Source organism: Carassius auratus, linkage group LG28B (genome assembly GCF_003368295.1).
Source record: "Carassius auratus strain Wakin linkage group LG28B, ASM336829v1, whole genome shotgun sequence".
Classification (NCBI taxonomy): Eukaryota; Metazoa; Chordata; class Actinopteri; order Cypriniformes; family Cyprinidae; genus Carassius; species Carassius auratus.
In genome coordinates, this window is record NC_039293.1 from 9749034 (window position 1) to 9768661 (window position 19628).

At 39.3% G+C, this 19628-nt stretch overlaps 4 protein-coding genes and 1 long non-coding RNA gene across 5 annotated transcripts in view; 2 read left to right on the top strand and 3 right to left on the bottom strand.

Annotated features, from left to right (window-relative positions):
* Positions 1-19628, bottom strand: part of LOC113067602 (zinc finger protein 239-like) — a 262749-nt gene that overhangs the window by 52191 nt on the left and 190930 nt on the right. The window lies entirely within an intron of this gene.
* On the bottom strand, positions 4-19218 carry LOC113067378 (meiosis inhibitor protein 1-like). Its single transcript, XM_026239756.1, has 18 exons — positions 19175-19218; positions 18983-19094; positions 18770-18830; positions 18594-18688; positions 17782-17932; positions 17223-17358; positions 16874-17089; positions 15611-15773; positions 15369-15455; positions 7242-7352; positions 6883-7031; positions 6703-6787; positions 2623-2795; positions 2045-2126; positions 1777-1877; positions 1331-1462; positions 256-359; positions 4-179 (listed from the first exon to the last, which is right to left on the bottom strand). The coding sequence occupies exons 2-18, from the start codon at positions 19005-19007 to the stop codon at positions 119-121; spliced, it is 1932 nt and encodes a 643-aa protein (XP_026095541.1). The 5' UTR covers positions 19008-19094; positions 19175-19218; the 3' UTR covers positions 4-118.
* LOC113067495 (uncharacterized) lies at positions 3234-5879 on the top strand. The gene is made up of 2 exons (XR_003279372.1): positions 3234-4002; positions 5792-5879. It is a non-coding gene; the product is annotated as an uncharacterized LOC113067495 (long non-coding RNA).
* On the top strand, positions 7598-13569 carry LOC113067424 (uncharacterized). The gene is made up of 2 exons (XM_026239835.1): positions 7598-8240; positions 10190-13569. The coding sequence occupies exons 1-2, from the start codon at positions 7938-7940 to the stop codon at positions 11174-11176; spliced, it is 1290 nt and encodes a 429-aa protein (XP_026095620.1). The 5' UTR covers positions 7598-7937; the 3' UTR covers positions 11177-13569.
* Positions 15603-19628, bottom strand: part of LOC113067898 (meiosis inhibitor protein 1-like) — a 12398-nt gene continuing 8372 nt past the window's right edge. The window contains exons 11-15 of the mRNA XM_026240394.1: positions 18594-18688; positions 17782-17932; positions 17223-17358; positions 16874-17089; positions 15603-15773 (exon numbers count right to left, since the gene is read on the bottom strand). Of these exons, the coding sequence (XP_026096179.1) occupies positions 15603-15773; positions 16874-17089; positions 17223-17358; positions 17782-17932; positions 18594-18688 (769 nt within the window). The remainder of the gene's footprint in view (positions 15774-16873; positions 17090-17222; positions 17359-17781; positions 17933-18593; positions 18689-19628) is intronic.

Sequence of the window (19628 nt, forward strand, 5' to 3'; positions counted from 1 at the left end):
ATTGTTATTAATATATATAAATAGGCACATATAATTATTTCAGTAGCAAACATCCCCAGGAACAGAAGTCATCAGAAGTGTGTAACTGTGTGTGTGTGTGTGTGTGTGTGTGTGTGTTTCATAGGTCCTGAGGGCTGACTGTGAAGTCTGACAGACAGACAGAGACCCCTCCAACCCGACTGACACACACTGTTAAGGAAAGCATAGGTTGTGTGTGTGTGTGTGTGGTTGTGTGTGTGTGTGTATGAAGGATACAGCATGTGTCTGCTCGAACTCTCAGAGGGAGGAAGATGTCTGAGTGACTCTTGTATAGCCTCCATCCTCATCCTCAGATCATCAGGAGGAGAAAGAGCACAACACTGAACACACACACAAACACCTTAATAACACACAGAACATTTCAGAAAACATCCAAGCAGGTGTGATCTGGAGCTAAACTCTGCAGAGCTGTGGCTCTCCAGGAATTGAGTTTGAGACCTCTGTTATAGACTCTATACATGTGTGTGTGTGTGTGTGTGTGACACACCTGTGTGAGCATCCGTCTCAGTGTGTGTGTGTGTGTGACACACCTGTGTGAGCATCCGTCTCAGTGTGTGTGTGTGTGTGTGACACACCTGTGTGAGCATCTGTCTCAGTGTGTGTGTGTGTGACACACCTGTGTGAGCATCCGTCTCAGTGTGTGTGTGTGTGTGTGTGTGTGACACACCTGTGTGAGCATCCGTCTCAGTGTGTGTGTGTGTGTGACACACCTGTGTGAGCATCCGTCTCAGTGTGTGTGTGTGTGTGTGACACACCTGTGTGAGCATCCGTCTCAGTGTGTGTGTGTGTGACACACCTGTGTGAGCATCCGTCTCAGTGTGTGTGTGTGTGTGACACACCTGTGTGAGCATCCGTCTCAGTGTGTGTGTGTGTGTGTGTGACACACCTGTGTGAGCATCCGTCTCAGTGTGTGTGTGTGTGTGTGACACACCTGTGTGAGCATCCGTCTCAGTGTGTGTGTGTGTGTGACACACCTGTGTGAGCATCCGTCTCAGTGTGTGTGTGTGTGTGTGTGACACACCTGTGTGAGCATCCGTCTCAGTGTGTGTGTGTGTGTGTGACACACCTGTGTGAGCATCCGTCTCAGTGTGTGTGTGTGTGTGACACACCTGTGTGAGCATCCGTCTCAGTATGTGTGTGTGTGTGTGTGACACACCTGTGTGAGCATCCGTCTCAGTGTGTGTGTGTGTGTGTGACACACCTGTGTGAGCATCCGTCTCAGTGTGTGTGTGTGTGTGTGACACACCTGTGTGAGCATCCGTCTCAGTGTGTGTGTGTGTGTGTGACACACCTGTGTGAGCATCCGTCTCAGTGTGTGTGTGCTGTCATCAGTGAGGTTCGTCGCTCCTTGTTTCTCAGTCTCTTCACACACAGACTCTAGTTCAGTCGTCCAGTGTGAGACGCTGCCGCTGAAACACACCAGCTGCACACAAACACACACTCAGACAGAAGAACAGGGCTGAAGCTCATGTGTGGGGTCTGATCAGATAAAGACCAGGTGTAAATGCCCTCCGAAACACATCCCAGACAGATATAAATCATATCACGAGGAGGTCTGGGCCACACTTCAGATGAAACTGGACCAGTGTGAATGCATCCGCTCCTTGAAACCACACATGTCAATTTAACTCCTCCCAAAATGTTCACATATATATAAAATACAGCACAGGCATTGAAGATTGGATCATATGAAGTGACCAGGTGTAAACAGGCCCTGTGTGTGTGTGTGTGTGTGACCTGTGTGAGCAGCTGCAGCGCTGCAGGTCTCAGTCTCTGGTCACAGGAGAGTAAAGAGAAGAGCAGGAACCGCATCCACGGCTGACACACCATGTGCTGCGCTACACACACACAGTAACACAATCATGAGTGTTTGTGCTTCTGAAGCCTGTTGTTAATATTTGACTCATCTCATAGATTAATCAGGTGAATGACCCTCACTGAAGCCCCAGCAGTGACCAGTGAACCTGTTTTCCTGCAGGAGAGAGGGTGTAGTGTGTATCTGTACCGGTGTCAGGACTCCGTCTGCGCAGAAAACCCATCAGAGACCCCAGACAGTTCAGAGCGGCGCTGACCATCAGATCCTGCGTCTGTCACACACACACACACACACACACACACACCGCACACGAGTCATCACACGTTCAGAGTTACTGAGAGCGGTGAAAAATGACCCAGCTTTCAAAAACCGCTTGTCGTTGTCTCATTGTGCTGTACATTATCATCATATCATGTGTTCAGTATTGTCAAACTGTTTTCTTTCAGTTAGAACAGGGTTTGTGTTTCTCTTTGAAACTGATCGTAGGATTCACTGATCTTTTTGATTAATAAAATCATTATTGGTGGATATTTTTGTCAATATTCACTCAGCAGATCGACCTCAGGTCAAAGAGGAACACCATCAGTCAGATCCAAAACTGGAAAGAAGGAAAACAAGATGACAAAATGACTGGACCCAAGATTTGGAAATTATAAAGCGCTTTTTAGTAAAAAAAGAAAACCCTCTCTGGGTCAAAGTAACCAAAACACAACACGAGGGTCAAAATAAGTTCATGTGTGTGTGTGTGTGTGTGTGTGTGTGTGTACCATTAGCATGAGTGCGCTCAGCGCGGTCATGAGGCTCATAGCGCCGCTGTGTCCGATGGGATGAAGAGCACCGTCTGTAGAGGTCAGAGGTCGCTGCAGTGCTGCGTCACACACACACAGCAGAGCAGACGTGTCCACATCCAAACACACCTGCATGAAGCGCACACTGCACTCTACACACACACACACACACACACACACACTCAGCTCAACTGTAACGGTCTCGAACAGTCTCTCAGTCACAGCAGATCGTTATTTGTTCTGATTAAAGGTCAACGACACGTAAACTCATCAAATCAATGAAGAAACATCTGCACACTGAAGTGATGATGCCGTCTGGACGCCCCGTGCGACATTCAGAAAATGTGTGGAAAGCACTTTCAAATCTAATAATAGGTTCTCTCCTGAGATGTTTTGCCACATTTCTTCAATTAAGGATTGCTGTGTAGTATGAGTGTTTCCATTTGCCTGATCTTCTTCAAGTGAGTTGCGGGACAAACTGAAAATCCAGCACTTCTCCTTCACTGATACTGAGATATATTAATGTTTGTGTGTTCAATCGCTGCCATTTTCCACATTTCTTTTTTTCTCTCCCATTAAAAAAATGTATCCATTCTGAAGCTCCATCTGACGTTGTTACGCCTGCCTGTTTGCCCCCTGCTGGCTCTGCTACACAGTGCAGACGTTAGTTGGGCAACAGGTGTATTCAATCCCCAATCAGTATTAGTATAAAGATCAGTGCACCTCCAAGTGAACTCTCTCTCTCATTTCTCCCATTCTTTTATTTAATACATATTTTGCTCATATATATATCATTTTCTCATTGTTATTGTTAGTGTCAGATATTGTTTGTTTATTTAATAACCACACGCGCGTGTTATTTTTCCCCTAGACGTCAGTTTATTTTGTTTGTTTAATTGTTTGACAATAAATTTGGTTTATTGTTAAAGCATTTGTTGTTGGCCTCTTTTATGTTGCGGTTTGGGAGCCAGCCGTAACATAAAAATGGGAGTCTCGTCCGGATTTTGAACATTTGTTTCTGAGGGACTCTTTTTTTTAGTCTCTTCAGGATTTCTTGTGAGAATTGGCTTTCACTCCGGTTAGACAGTGTGTTTCAGCTGGGTTGCGCGTGAGCGGCCCTTCCATCGGAACACTATTTGTTGTTTTGTTGATTTTGTTTTGCATTTTATTTTGGAGTTTTCGGAAGGAAATCCTGGGTGGGGGTACGCTTCTCGCGCAGCTGATCTCATTTGGAGAACGGTTGTTACGAGGTTCAGCGTTTCAAGTCGCCTCGAGCCCGGCAGTCCTTTGAAGACTAGCTAGGTTAGTTAGTTTCAACAGGCAGGCATATCGGAGATGTAAAAGCCAATGGAAATCCTGGTGAGTACATTTTTCTCCCTTGGTTTTGCTTAATTTGATTATAAAGAGAGCGTGTTTTCGCGTACGTGTGGTTATGTTCATTTTGCCATTTTATATAGGAGGTGGATGTTTGTGTAGACTAGTTAAATACAATTTGATTTGTTTACATGAAAATCTTGGGGACAATAGCAGCTGATGTGATTCGTAAATAAGTTTGAAACAGCTGTTGTGGCCTAGTGAGTAAGACCGATTGTTGTTTACTGTGAGTAAATTAGCACTGCATTGAGTGGTTATGCAGGGTTTTACACATTCCTATTACAAATGTGCATTGATTTGTCCTCTTTATAACACTGAAATGGTTGCAGTAACTTTAAGGTCTGTGTGATTAAGTTGAATAGTAGAAACAGGATTTTTTTTTTCTTGTTTAATTATTCACTTGATCTTTTATAGTGTTTCTAGTGTTATAGTGGATTGAGCTAGGTTGTTTTTCTGACACTTTTCGTTGGGAGGTTTTGTTAGAATTATTTGGGCTATTGTAGTCAATTTATTGACTAAATCTTCATTGTGTTAATCGTATGCTTGTTCAAAATGACGTCCATTGAGGAATTGAATGTAGAACTTTCTGATAAATTTCTAGATAGGTGCACCAAAGAACAACTTTTAGAAATCGCAGAGAGTCATGCACTCATTTTGAATAGTAATGATAAGAAACGCAAGGAGGATTTGTTGAGGGCTGTTAAAAGCCAGTTGATAGCCAAAGGAATTCTGGATGTAGGAGAATATCCACTTATGGAGAGAGATGTCATGTTCACAGAGAAACAAACACAGTTTGAAACTGAGAGACTATCGTTTGAAGGTACTCAAGCATTAAAAGATAGGGAATGGGAAAACCGGATTCAGTTAAAAAAATTAGAGCTTGAACAGGAGCGTGAACGTACACAATTGGAGCTGAAAAAGTTAGAGTATGCACGTGAGAGTGAACGTGAACATAGGCAGTATGAGATGAAGAAGTTAGAACTTGAATTGGAAGTTAGGAAAGCTGAAGCTTCTAAATCTGTTCAGTTTGTGCACTCTTCTTTTGATGTTGGTCGAAACATTAAGATGGTTCCTCCATTCTGTGAACGTGATGTTGACAAGTATTTTGCCCATTTTGAAAGAGTTGCTTCTTCTCTAAAATGGCCAGAAGAAGTCTGGACTTTGCTTCTGCAGTGTGTTCTGACGGGGAAAGCTCAAGAAGTGTTTTCTTCTCTTTCTGAAGAAAAGAGTGTAGATTCTCAACAGGCTTTTGATGGAGCCAAAGCACTGTTGGCTAGTGCTCCTGTCCTTCTTGCACCAGACTTTTCTCGACCTTTTTGTTTAGCTGTGGATGCCAGCGACACTGGAGCGGGAGCTGTTCTGTTACAGAAAAGTCAGGATGGAGTAGAACATCCAATCTGTTATTTCTCAAAAAAATTCAATGTCCACCAGCGAGTTTATTCTGTTGTGGAAAAGGAGGCGCTTGCTCTTGTTCTGGCTATCCAACACTTTGAGGTCTATCTGGGATCATCTGCTAGTCCGATTGTGGTTTATACCGACCATAATCCTTTGGTGTTTTTACACCGAATGAAAGATCGTAACCAGAGGATAATGCGGTGGAGTCTCTTCTTGCAACCATTTTTCCCTTGACATTAAACATATCCGGGGCAGTGACAATGTCATTGCCGATGCCCTATCCCGAACATAAAGGTTGTATATTTTGTTGTCTCCTTATTTATTTTTTTTGGTTTTGTTTTTTTCCCCTTTACTTGTCTCTTTCTATCCTGTTTCCTAGGGCCCAGGAAGCAGGAATCCGGAACCAAGTGGAGTGGGATCATCGGTGGAAATTTTGATGTTTTTTTAGTATTCCTTAGAGGAATACTTTTGTGGGGGAGGTGTTACGCCTGCCTGTTTGCCCCCTGCTGGCTCTGCTACACAGTGCAGACGTTAGTTGGGCAACAGGTGTATTCAATCCCCAATCAGTATTAGTATAAAGATCAGTGCACCTCCAAGTGAACTCTCTCTCTCATTTCTCCCATTCTTTTATTTAATACATATTTTGCTCATATATATATCATTTTCTCATTGTTATTGTTAGTGTCAGATATTGTTTGTTTATTTAATAACCACACGCGCGTGTTATTTTTCCCCTAGACGTCAGTTTATTTTGTTTGTTTAATTGTTTGACAATAAATTTGGTTTATTGTTAAAGCATTTGTTGTTGGCCTCTTTTATGTTGCGGTTTGGGAGCCAGCCGTAACAGACGTCTATTTGAATTGAATTCTGCCTAAGTGCGCACTTGCATACATGACTTCGTTAAATGCAGTACGTCATGTGATCTGCTCATGTCTGAAAATAATATATGAAAAAACAAATAATTTCACAAAGACAGTAGGCTATAGCTTATATTTCTTTAATGTTTAAACTAATGTAAAAAATAATTTTTTTTGTAAAATTGAAAGTTTTTTTGTGTGTGTCTGTGTGTGTGTGCATTTGAGTTGGTGACGGGCTGCAGGTTGAGAACCACTGGTCTGGAAACTATAAAAACAAGAAGCTTCGTTGTGTCTTACTGATGAGCAGTGTGTGTGTGTGTGTGTGTGTGTGTGTTTAACTGTGAGTGTGTGTGTGTCTTACTGATGAGCAGTGTGTGTGTGTGTGTGTGTGTGTGTGTGTGTGTGTTTAACTGTGAGTGTGTGTGTGTCTTACTGATGAGCAGTGTGTCCGTGTGTCTCTTGCTGAAGGCCAGTCGTCTGATTATCTGATGCAGATCCACACTGACGCTCCTGTGAACCTTCAGTGCGCACACACACACACACACAGATGCGTGTCAGGTGTGTAGTAGTGAGAGGACACTGATCGGAGCCGTGCAGCACGAGTGTGTGGTACCTGAGCAGAGTGTTTGTGCTGCAGGAGTGTGAGAGAGGAGAGCAGGAGCAGACAGGAGCACAAGAGTGATGAAGATGAGGATGAGGAGGCAGATAAAACCTCCTCCAGCAGCTCCATCAGCCGGACGTTTCCCAGCAGCAGAGACACCGCTGAACACAAACACACACACACACACACACACACACACACACACACACACCGAACAGACTTCATGCCGTCTCTCAGCTCATCCAAAACTCAAGCATGTTCATCGAGCATCAAGAAAGGCTAAGAACACTCTAGAGTAGAGCAAATAAAGCTTATAATAAAACAAGAGATTTCCTCCACAGTTTCTGAGAGTGTGAGTGTGTGTGTGTTACCTCTATCAGTAGCGTGTGAGGGACACACGGACAGGAAGCAGTACAGGAAGTTGAAAATAGACAGCAGCAAGTCAGAGTCACTGGAGTCCAGCTTTCCTGCTAGATTACTGACTACACACACACACACACACAGGTATGAACATAACTCTCTCTCTCTCTCTCTCTGAGGGTGTGTGTGTGTGTGTGTTTCTCTCTCTCTCTGAGGGTGTGTGTGTGTGTTTCTCTCTCTCTGTGTGTGTGTGTCTCTCTCTCTCTCTCTCTCTGAGTGTGTGTGTGTGTGTGTCTCTCTCTCTCTCTGAGGGTGTGTGTGTGTGTGTCTCTCTCTCTCTCTCTCTGAGTGTGTGTGTGTGTGTCTCTCTCTCTCTCTCTCTTTCGTGCGCATGCGTGGGCGTCTGTTGAGCGAGACTGGAGAGCGCGTGGTGAATGTAAGCTGGTTTTTTGCCCGCTGTGGCAAAAACGTTTGTTTTTCTTTCTCTTTTCTTTTCTTTTCTTTTCTTTCGGTTTGGGTGTTTTTTTTTTGTTTGTTTTTGTTTTTTTTTTTCTCTCTGTTGGAGTACATGAACTGAGCGTGGTAAGGGTGACTGCATCGTGCTTTTGTATTTGGAGCTGTGTGTTTGTTTGTATGTTTTGTTGTGTTTGGATCGGTTAGAGTTAAAAGCTTTTTTTCCGTCTGCAACCAGCGTTGCGCTGGGAGGCATGACGAACCAAAACACGATGAGTTTTAAAGATTTAACCCGCCGACATGGAGTGAAGGTGGAGTCTAAGATTAACGTGGAGCAGGTATGTTTAGCCGTGGGAGAGATTGTGGGACATGATTATATTGTCTCTGCATCGCGAATGAATAGTGCAATTGTTATCTTTTTTAAATCAATTGAGAAGGCAAATGAAGTTGTCCAAAGTGGCGTTGTGTTGAACGGTTCACTCGTGAGTGTTTTACCGTTGAGTAGCCCGTCCAAAAAGGTCATTCTGTCCAACGTGCCTCCGTTTATTAATGACGATATACTCAGAGTTGGGTATAACGCGTTACAAAGTAACGCGTTACTGTATTCTAATTACTTTTCGTGGTAACGCAGTAATGTAACTCATTACATTTAAAATAAATGTAATTTGATTACAGTTACTGATGTCAATAAAATTAAGTTACTTGCGTTACAAATGTATTAGTACTACGAAAAAATATTAAAGTAAATAAATTTAAATGCATTTCTAATCACGTTTTGGGGCGGCTGCGTCAGTTATTGAGCATGCGCTTTAATGAATTACTGGAGAACTCGTGCTGCTAAAATGGACGGAGATTTTTGTTTAAGATCGGGAGGGAAGGTAACTTCTGGACAGGTTTCCTTTTTCAACGCCACATATCGGACGAACGAGAGTGCAAACGCACAAGTCAGCAATATTTCTTATTTATTGGCCTTAGAGCTGTAATCGGGCCTTAAAAGTTAGGCCTGACAGGACCGAAGCTCGACAGGTTTCGGCCCGAGCCCGAAGTACATTTTGATTGACAGCCTTTTAAACCCCGAACCAGTGTGCAGCGCAGCCCGACATTCAGATATGCGCATACACGCACAGCTCTTTTGCCTTTTGTCAACAATGAGTCATTTATACATGTTTTAACATAATTTATTCATAACTAACGTAGACCACTTGGAAGTTGGAATAAAGAAATAAAATAAGTCCTCTGTAACATCGTATCTCAGCACTCTAAATATACATAGACTCATTTAGCCTATAAATAAACCAACGCACCAATAAAAACGATCTTTTTTAACAGATTAAATTAAGATATGGTATTTGGCAATAACGAAATTAAGATAAAGGCTCTGCCGGGTTTGCTTCTCATATCAGATGACATTTAATAAAAGAATAATGCGAACATTAGCGTAAATACTCTGTCCACATTATGCATTTAAGCCTTAATGAATATATAGTTATCATTTGAAAAACCTTTACTCACAGAGATTAGGCTAGGTCAACATGTTTTTGTGGAGGAAAATGATTGAATCCACTGTAGATGTCTTCAGCCAGCTTCAGCGCGTTCCTGCGCTCACTGATGGTGCGTCATTATTCACTCATCATTCTCATTATAAGCATGGTCAAAACTTTTCCACACCTCAGAACTTTGCTTTAGTTGGTGGTGCAACCAAAACCTATTTTCGCCAGAGGCAAGCCTCCGTTACACCTACTCAGCATCCATTTCACATCTTTCTCGCGCTAATCGATTTACCTATCAATTAATATTAATTTACCTCACAAACCGGTGCGCAAACCCGAACCCGCGTTTAGATGATATAAATTAAGCCCCAACACGAGTTTTTTTTTTTACATCTATATTTGTGTAGCTAATTGTTTAATTAAAATTGTAAAATGTAAATGTAAAATTAATAGTTTGGTCAAAATCGATTCCCTATTTTCATTTTTGAAACTTTTTTTGGTTGGTCCGATCGATTGTGCAATCGATTTTCGAACGAAAAGTGACAGCCCTATACGGATATGGAGTATGAACTAAAAAACACATTCGATCGTTTGGAATATGTCTCCACAACCGCAGACATCTGGACTTGTAATAATAGAAGCTTCCATGGAACGACAGCCCATATGTAGTTAAGACATACTGTATATACATTTAAAAAGACTACAGTTTTCATTGTTAGGCAAGTTTATGTTAAGAATGTTAAGTTATAGAAATGCATTGGATCTTTAATTCAAGTTTTCATATTTCTGTAATATTTTTCAGTCAATATTAAATTATGGAAAGAACTGAGTTTCACTTTTTGTTTTTTTCCTTGTAGGTTTAATAGGTTTTCAAAGTAACTTGAAAGTAAAGTAATTAGTAATCTGATTACTTTTTACTTGCAGTAATCAGTAATGTAATCAAATTACAATTTTAGAGCAGTAATTAGTAATTTGTAGTGGATTACTTTTTTTGGGTAACTTACCCAACACTGGATATACTGGTGCAAGAGTTATCTCGGTATGGAAAACTGGTTTCATCAATAAAGAAAATTCCTCTTGGGTGCAAATCACCTTTGGTGAAACATTTAGTCTCGTTTAGAAGACAAGTTTTCATGGTGTTGAAAAACGGAATTGATGAGATTGATCTGGTGTTCAAGTTCAAAATTGATGGTTTCGATTATACAGTGTTTGCAACATCTGATACTACGATTAAATGTTTTAATTGCAGTAAGATTGGACATCTTGTTCGTGATTGTCCGAATAAAAAGGAAAATGCAGCTGTGAACACAAGCACTGAAATGGGGGTGTCTGTTGTTCCGCTGGCTGAGATCGTAAATGACACTGACATTGCTGGTGTGTCAGTGGTCGAAGCCGGTGAGCTTGGGCCGGTTGCAGTTGTGGCTGCTGAGTTAAGATCTGATAAAACTGAGTCTGAGATTGTTACCATGTCTAGTAAAAATGATGAATTCGCTAGGCCTTATGAGCAGGCTGAACCTTCTGAGAACGTTTGCATAACAGATGTTGTTGAAATGGATATGCAAGAAAATGCTGTAGTTTTTGAGAATGAAGCAAAATCTGTTTTCAAGATCCCAGTTAAAAGAAAGAAAAAAAGTGGTGGAAAAGAAAAGTTACTTAAACAAGTAAAGAAAGATGAGGGTGGTGAAGAGAGTGTGGCATCAGATAGTGATGGAGATTCCTCTGATTCCAATATATCTCAATGTTCAAATCTGTCTCTAAGTTCCCAAAATCAAACCTTGATCTGCTTGTATAGTGCTAATGATATTAGCAAATTTCTGCAAGAAACAAAAGGAGTAAAAGGAGTGCAAGTAGAAGATTTCTTCCCTGATAGTAAGCAATTTATTAATGATGTAAGGTATCTAATAAAAGAGGGAGCTTTTCAAGATGTGGAGATTTATCGTCTTAGAAAATTGGTGAACAAACTGAAAAAAAAATGTAATAAAGATGAAGCTGTCAACTTCTAAAATTTTGCCAAAAATAGTTTTTTTGGCAACTTTTTTATTTTTTTTTCTTGTCTCTAAAATAAATATGACAAATTTTAAAATTGGAACTTTAAATTTAAATGGTGCCAGAGATGGTTATAAAAGAATGATGTTATATGAATTTAGTAGACAAAAGCAAATTGATATTTTGTTTTTACAAGAAACACACAGTGATTTTAAAAATGAGAACGACTGGAAAAGAGAATGGGATGGACAGATTGTCCTAAGTCATAAATCCTCTGTTAGTGGAGGTGTTGCTGTTTTGTTTTCAAAACACATTTTACCTTTGTCTTGTGAAGTTGAAGAAATAATTGGTGGTCGTTTGTTAAAGATCAAAGTAAAATATGAGAAAGTTACCATGGTGCTTTTGAATTTATATGCTCCTACAAAGGGGTTAGAAAGAGTTTTGTTTTTTGATAAGGTGGATGCTGTCTTAAAAGACTTAAATCCAGATGATATGTTATTTATAGGTGGGGATTTTAATTGTACCGCAAATTCTAAGTTAGATAGAAATCATATAGAACCACATGCTGCTTCTCAGAAAATACTTATACAATTAATTGAAACACATGATTTATGTGATATTTGGAGAAATATGAATCAAGATGTTAGACAGTATACTTGGGCTCATAGTACTGAAAATTATATATCCTTAGCAAGGCTTGACAGAATATATAGTGTTCAACATCAACTAAATCTTTTTAAGTTCTGTAAAATTATTCCAGTGGGTTTTTCTGACCACAGCTTAGTTCTGTGTAGTGTTTTGTTTAAATGTGTTAAGTATAAAAGTGCTTATTGGATTTTTAATACTTCATTGCTGAATGATGAAAAATTCTTAGAAAATTTTAGTTTTTTTTGGAAAACTTTTAAGCAGCAAAAACATTTTTATGTATCTTTATCGCAATGGTGGGATTGTGGAAAAGTTCTTATTAGAGATTTTTGTCAAAAGTACACTCTTAATGTTACTCGAGACCTAGCCCAGTCAATGAAGATTTTAGAGACGGAAATTACTGTTTTACAAGATTTATTAGCATCAAAAAAAAACAACAGAAAACATATTGATGATCTGAAAGAAAAGAAATCTATTTTGGTAGACCTGTTGGGAGTTAAAGCAAAGGGAGCTTTAGTCCGGTCACGGTTTCAAACTGTGGCACAAATGGATGCTCCCTCAAAATTCTTTTTTAATTTAGAAATTAAAAAAGGTCAAAGTAAAATGATCCATACTTTACGCTCAGCTACAGGACAAGAACTAACTGAGCCTGCTGACATACGTTGCTGTGCTGTAGGTTTTTTTTCTGACCTTTATAAATCTGAACTGAGGAAATGGGGTGCAGAGGCTGATCATTTTCTTGAAGGACTGCCAAAGGTGGATGAAGAGTCTAACAATGATCTACAACAGACGTTGTCATTGAAAGAGCTTTATACTGCCATGATGAGCTTGGATAATGGTAAATCTCCAGGAATTGACGGGCTGCCTGTTGAGTTCTATAAGACTCTATGGCCCGTCATAGGAGAAGATCTGCTGACAGTTTTTAATGACAGTCTGAAAAGAGGACTATTGCCTCTAAGCTGCAGAAGAGCAGTCATTACACTGTTACCCAAAAAAGGGGATCTTCAGTATATCAGCAATTGGCGCCCTGTTTCACTTTTATGTTCAGAGTACAAAATTTTGTCCAAAACTTTAGCTATGAGACTTAGTAAAATTATAAGCAAATTGATACACTGTGATCAGACTTACTGTATTCCCAACAGGTCTATTTTTGATAATATTGCTTTAATAAGAGATGTTTTTGATGCTTCTAAACTCCTGGGAATTAACTCTGGAATGATTTCTCTTGATCAAGAGAAAGCATTCGACAGAGTTGAACATTTGTTTCTATGGAGTACTTTAAAGGCTTTTGGGTTTAACGATACGTTTATATCAATGATAAAGGCTGTGTACTGTAACATTGAGAGTGTTCTTAAAATTAATGGTGGTTTGTGTGCTCCTTTTAAAGTTGAAAGGGGGGTCAGGCAGGGATGTCCTATGTCTGGTATGTTGTACTCCCTGGCAATTGAACCCTTACTGCAAAAACTACGAATTCATTTAAAAGGTTTGAGTTTTCCTGATTGTAATAATTCTTTACACCTTTCTGCATATGCTGATGATGTTATTGTTTTTGTAAATGAGAAGGAAGATGTTATTAAGCTAGAAAAAATTGTAAATGATTTTAAACTAGTTTCCTCTGCCAAAGTAAATTGGAGGAAAAGTGAAGCTATAATGGTGGGAAGTTGGAGTGGAGATCTTCCTGCTTTACCTGGAGGACTGATTTGGAAAAGAGGAGGTTTAAAATACCTTGGTGTCTATCTAGGAAATGAAAACTTTATTAGGAAAAATTGGGGAAGGTTTAATAGAGAAAATAAAAGGTCGATTGGAAAAGTGGAAATGGTTGCTGCCTCAGATATCTTATAGAGGACGTATTCTTATAATTAATAATCTTGTGGCATCCTCACTATGGCATAAACTTGCTTGTGTTGACCCTCCAAACGGACTCCTTGTTAATATTCAAAGAGAACTGGTGAACTTTTTTTGGGACAAGTATCATTGGACTCCTCAAAGCATTCTCTTTTTGCCCAAAGAGGAAGGAGGTCAAGGTCTTGTAAATCTCGCTTGTAGAAGAGCCACTTACCGTCTCCAATATATACAGAAACTTATGATGGGACCTTATTCATTGGTGTGGAGACCACTGGCCTTAAGTATCTTGAGAAGAGTTGGCAATATGGAAGTGGATTTAACATTGTTTCTAATGGACCATAAAAGATTGACTTTTAATGAAATTCCTTCTTTCTATCAAAATCTGTTCAAAGTGTGGGGTTTCTTTAAACATCGCTGGATGGAACCAGCAACTTCTCTTCATTGGTTATTGGAAGAACCAGTTGTTTTTGGAGCTAGGTTTGATACTTCGGCAGAAGATTTTCCTGGTTTAACAGATTTATTATGTAATAAAAAGGTTTTTAAACTAAAACACATTATAAATGAATCAGGTTATAATTTACTGAGAGCTGAAAAAGTAGCTAACCTATTAGGAGTTCGATCAATACGGTTTGTAAAAAAATTTCTAGAAAAAATAACTATGATTTTAACTGATGAAGAGAAGATACTTTTACAAGAGTTTGGTGCAGGGACTTTAAGCCCTGATAGTAAAGATCTTTTTCCTGAACTTGAAATTTTCCCTGTTATAGATGAGTTTTGTTTTAATAGCCCCCTGTTCAATTTTGGAAGTAATGATTATATTGATTTTTGTACAGTAGAAGGGAAAATATTATATAAATGCATTGTTAAAGTTACTCATCAGCAAAATTTAAGTACTAAAACAGATACAGTATGGAGAGAAAAATTAGGAATCAATTCTGAAACTAAACCTGTCTGGCGAGCACTTTACAAACCACCATTAAAAAAGAATATTGGTGATTTGCAGTGGCGGATTTTACATGGAGCCATTGCTGTAAATGCATTTGTGTCTATTTTAAACCCCACTGTAAGCGACAAATGTCCTTTTTGTTCAGAACGAGAGACTATTTTTCATTGCTTCATGTATTGTAAGCGACTAAACCCTCTTTTTGACTTATTAAGTGTTTTTTTAGATTATTTTAATACTAGTTTTTCAAAACAAAATTATATTTTGGGTTTTTTTTACAATTCAAAACAAAAGTTCAAATGTCAAGTCATCAATTTTATTGTGGGACAAGCAAAATATGCTGTTTATATCACTAGGAGAAATAAGATTGAAGAGAAGTCAGGACAAGATGTTGTTTTAGTTTTTAAAAATATGGTAAAATCAAGAATACTTATTGATTTTATTTTTCATAAATTGATGAGTACGTTAAAGGTTTTTGAAACTCAGTGGTGTTGTAATTATGCTCTGGTTTCAGTTGAAAATGAAGAAATTGTCTTTGCAAGAGATTTAATGTAATATATATATTATTATTATTATTTTTTTTTTTTATTTTTTTTTTCTCCAAGTGTGTGTAAAGTGTTATATTAAAAATTTTATAATAAATCGATTGTGAAAATCAAAAAAAATCTCTCTCTCTGAGGGTGGGTGTGTGTGTGTGTGTGTCTCTCTCTCTCTCTCTGAGTGTGTGTTTCTCTCTCTGTGTGTGTGTGTGTGTGTGTGTGTGTGTGTTTTCTCACCGTGGTACAGGAGTCTGGAGTCAGTGTGCTCTCTCTGAGCGGACGAGTGAATCACAGACGACACGTCCAGCAGCACAGACAGACCGTCTGAAACACAGCAGACATACTGTGATCAGTTTATGAGATGAATCCTGGGGCGGAGCCTGATATTAGCTGCCGGCTGCTGATTGGACCGTGTATCGTTCAAGAGCAGAGGACCTGAATGCGACCGGCTTTATTTCTACACTGCTGAAACTAAAGACCTGTGTGTGTGTGTCTCTGCAGGACGCCGAGCAGCACCGATCGGATCTGATCACAGAGATCAGACGTCCCGCTGAAGCTGAGGCTGTCGGACGATCGCAGGAAACACTGCAGCACAGCGACGGCTGAACGAGACGCTGCAGACTCGCCGTCACACGCCACGGCCTGAAAACACACACACACACACACACAGTCACCGTGATTTAATCATGTCTGACACTAGACCCGAGATCCCAGTCTTAAAGCGGTGCTCCTGAACTTGTTTGTAATCTCAAATTAATCATACCAGATAAAGTATCATTCATCAATCATCTGTCCAATTAATCTAAATTCATTACAATCATCACCCTTTAAAAATAGGAAAAATAGCACAGCAAATATCTGAGAATGATAAAATCCTATAATTATTTTTGTTAATAAAAGTAGTTCATTTTATTAATAAATTAATAAAATGCATTATTTACTCTCACACAAACACACATTACATCTTTATATATATATTTATGTATATTTATATATATTTGCATTTTAGTTCCCTTACCAGAAAGTAGTTTACCTCAAGTTTATTATGTAGCAAGTATACAAATATCAGTGTTCTAGTAGTATACTTGTAAGTGTGCTGTTTCAATACTCCTTGGGACTAAAATGGCCCACTTTCTAGTATATACAAGTATACTTTAAGTATAACAGTAGCAAACTTTGAGTACACAACTAGTTTACTGTTGTAATGTTTGTGGCTTGTACTTCAATTATACTAAAAGTGAACTTATAGGTATACTCATAGTTTACTAATTAAAGACTTTGTATACTCTGAAGTATAGTCTCAGCAAACTACTAGTTTAGTAAAAGCTTGACTGTAATTATTACCTCTTCATCCGTCATTTTATTCCAAAACGTTACAGTTTTGATGCTGTTTCATGTCAGATGATTGTGTTAGATTACATGTGTTAGTTTATTCTTCTTCACTTGTGTGTTTTTTGTTAATTATGTACAGAAGATGTGTACTAGCGCCCTCTACTGTATAATAATGAAAACACAGATTCTAGGAGTATAGCTCAAATATATTTAGACTTTTTGTATGTATACTTCAATGTCATTTTAAGTAAATTTAAACTAAAAGCATACTTTCCTATTTTTAGTTTAAAAGAAGTACACTAATAGCACACTTGAATAAACGTTTTTTTTCGTAAGGGTTGTCATGTCCATGTTTTTCACGTCAGCTTCTGCCTTTATAACTGTGATGTGTGTGTGTGTGTGTGAGTCACCAGTGTGGCCAGCAGCGCTGCAGGGTGTGTGTTGATCAGCTCCAGCAGCTCCTGCTCCTGAGTCTCCTCTGACAGACGTCCCGTCAGAGCCGGCGCTCCGAAGCGCTCCGAGAGCTCGGGATACAGGAAGATGAAGCTCAGGACGGAGAGAGGAAGAGAGCGAGAGAAGAGCAGCGGACAGGAGGACAGAGCACGAGAGAGGACGCTCACACACACCTGCACAAACACACATTTCATCAGCATCATCACACTCGACCTCTCGCTGACACCCTCCTGGATTTAAATGAATCTAACTGTTGCTATAATAACCCTTGAGGTGACAGGAAGTGAGGTCAGAGCAGTGGCAGACCGTGTCCAGACGAGGCCCGGCGTGTTGAGTGACGGACAGCAGATAGAGCACTGAACTCAGCACAGACGCAGGGAGATCCTGAACACACGAGACGAACCGCAGCAGAGCGGAGAACACGGCCGAGTCGCTCAGAAACCTGCGGTCACATGACCACCATGAGGATCTCCGTCAGTAAGTGACAACATCACACACACACATGTTTGTTTTTGTGAAAAGTGTGTTCATCCCATAGGCGTAATGGTTTTTATACTGTACAAACTGTATATTGTATCGCCATTCACCAACCCTACCCCTAAACCTAACCCTCACAGGAAACTTTGTGCATTTTTACTTTCTCAAAAAAACTCATTCTGTATGATTTATAAGTGTTTTGAAAAATGGGGACATGGGTTATGTCCTCATAAGTCACCCTCTCCTTGTAATACCTGTGTCATACCCATGTCATTATACACAGTTGTGTCCTGATATGACTCAAAAACAAGAGCAAACACACACACACACACACAGACACACACACGCACACAGACACACGCACACACACACACACACACACACAGACCTGTCCCCGTGCAGCACAGACTGGTGCAGTAGGTAGATCAGGCAGTGCTGAGTGTTTCTGAGGGATTGTGGGAAATCAGAAAGCACAGACAGCCAATCAGACGCGCAGCAGCTCAGAGACGGCAGAGACTCCTGCAGGACACGCTCCACATCTGTTCAGCACACACACACACACACAGAGAGAGAGAACATTAGAGGAATGCTGTATTTGCAGCTGTTGTAAATCAGGAAACACATTTAAGACAGATTTTAATATTAAATCAAAACCTCCACACCCAACGAGGTTAATATAATCAACTTTATCAAATTGGTAATTCTTTAGTTTTTTAATACAGTTAAACTTATTTTTTGGCAATTTTTTTTTTTTGACCTTTAGATAAATGTACTGAAATATCTAAAACTAAAATAAGAATTTATAAAAAATTATGGGCCTTCACATTAAAACGATCAAATCTACAAAAACTATATATAAAAAAGATCTAAACTGTAAATTAAGATATATAAAATGAAGAAAAAAAATATATATATATATATATATTATTGTTACATAAATCACACTGACACACCAATGTTATTATCATTAAGTAAAACTAAAAATATCACTTAACCTTCAAATCAATTTAACAAATTAACTTATTTCAGCTAGTTATCAAAGCAACATTTAATTCTCAAGTACTAAAACTAAAACTAAAATAAATTATAAAATAACTATATAGACATGTTAAAAAAAATACACATACACACACACACACGCACACACACACACACACACACAAACATAAACACACACACACACATACACAAATGTGTTACCTTGCAGCTCACTGGTGCAGGTGTGTTCCTGTGAGATCAGACTCATGCTGAGCTTCAGCAGGAAATCACAGCAGATCTGATTCAGAGACGAGTTCCTGAAACACACACACACTTACTGAACACCTGCTGCTAAACACACACTCTCTGCCTTTGTGTGTGTGTGTGTGTGTGCTCACCTGTTCCCTGAACACAGCTGAGCTTTACTCTCCAGAGTCAGTCTGATGAATCCAGAAGCGGCTGATACACACACACACACACACACACACAGAAACACACACACACATGCATCTAAACTGAACCAATCACACATGAAGACCAACATCATTCAACATAAGGAGAACATGACCTGGCCGTGACCTTTGACCTCTGAGCCGTGGGTCAGGTCTTACCGAGCTTCCTGGAGAAGGAGGTCATGTGATCAGGACACAGAGAAAACTGACACGAAAGAGCAGAGAGGAAGAGCTGCAGCACCTGAGGAGACGAGACGCGCTCGCACACACCCTGCACACACACACACACACGAGAGTGACACATGTAGAGTTCAGCATGAGTGTGTGTGTGTGTGTGAGAGAGAGACTCACAGTCACTGCTGGGATGCAGGCCGCGTCGCAGCAGTGCAGCAGAAACACACCACAGACTCCAGCGTCTCCTGAGATGAACACACACCGTCCTTCAGAGACGAGTCACACACACACGCCTCCACCAACCTATACACACACACACGATAAACATAATCAAATAACTGATCATCTGAAAAAATACTGATGAAAAAACAAAATAAACATTTGAGTAAATAATCAAATCAAAACACTTGAGATAGAAAGCAAAAATGAAACAAATACTTTAAAAACAAAAATAAATCAAATTAAATTAAATGCAAAATGTAAATAACAGTTCAATAATTGTAATTTTAACATTTTAATTATAAATAAAAGAAAATAATTAAAATTAATATTTTCTTAAAAATTAAAATAAAGAATTAATCAAATAATAAAAATAAATATATCAAAAACTAATTAAATCATAAAAGTGTAC

Excerpts from the sequence above, each read along its gene's own strand:
- LOC113067424 (XM_026239835.1), top strand. The coding sequence starts at position 7,938 with ATGACGAACCAAAACACGATGAGTTTTAAAGATTTAACCCGCCGACAT. Across the intron at positions 8,241-10,189 it reads CTCCGTTTATTAATGACGAT|ATACTGGTGCAAGAGTTATC; the intron begins ATACTCAGAGTT and ends CCAACACTGGAT.
- LOC113067378 (XM_026239756.1), bottom strand. The coding sequence starts at position 19,007 with ATGACCTCCTTCTCCAGGAAGCTCG. Across the intron at positions 17,933-18,593 it reads CTGCACCAGTGAGCTGCAAG|ATGTGGAGCGTGTCCTGCAG; the intron begins GTAACACATTTG and ends TGTGCTGAACAG. Across the intron at positions 15,456-15,610 it reads GCAGAGACACACACACACAG|ACGGTCTGTCTGTGCTGCTG; the intron begins GTCTTTAGTTTC and ends GCTGTGTTTCAG.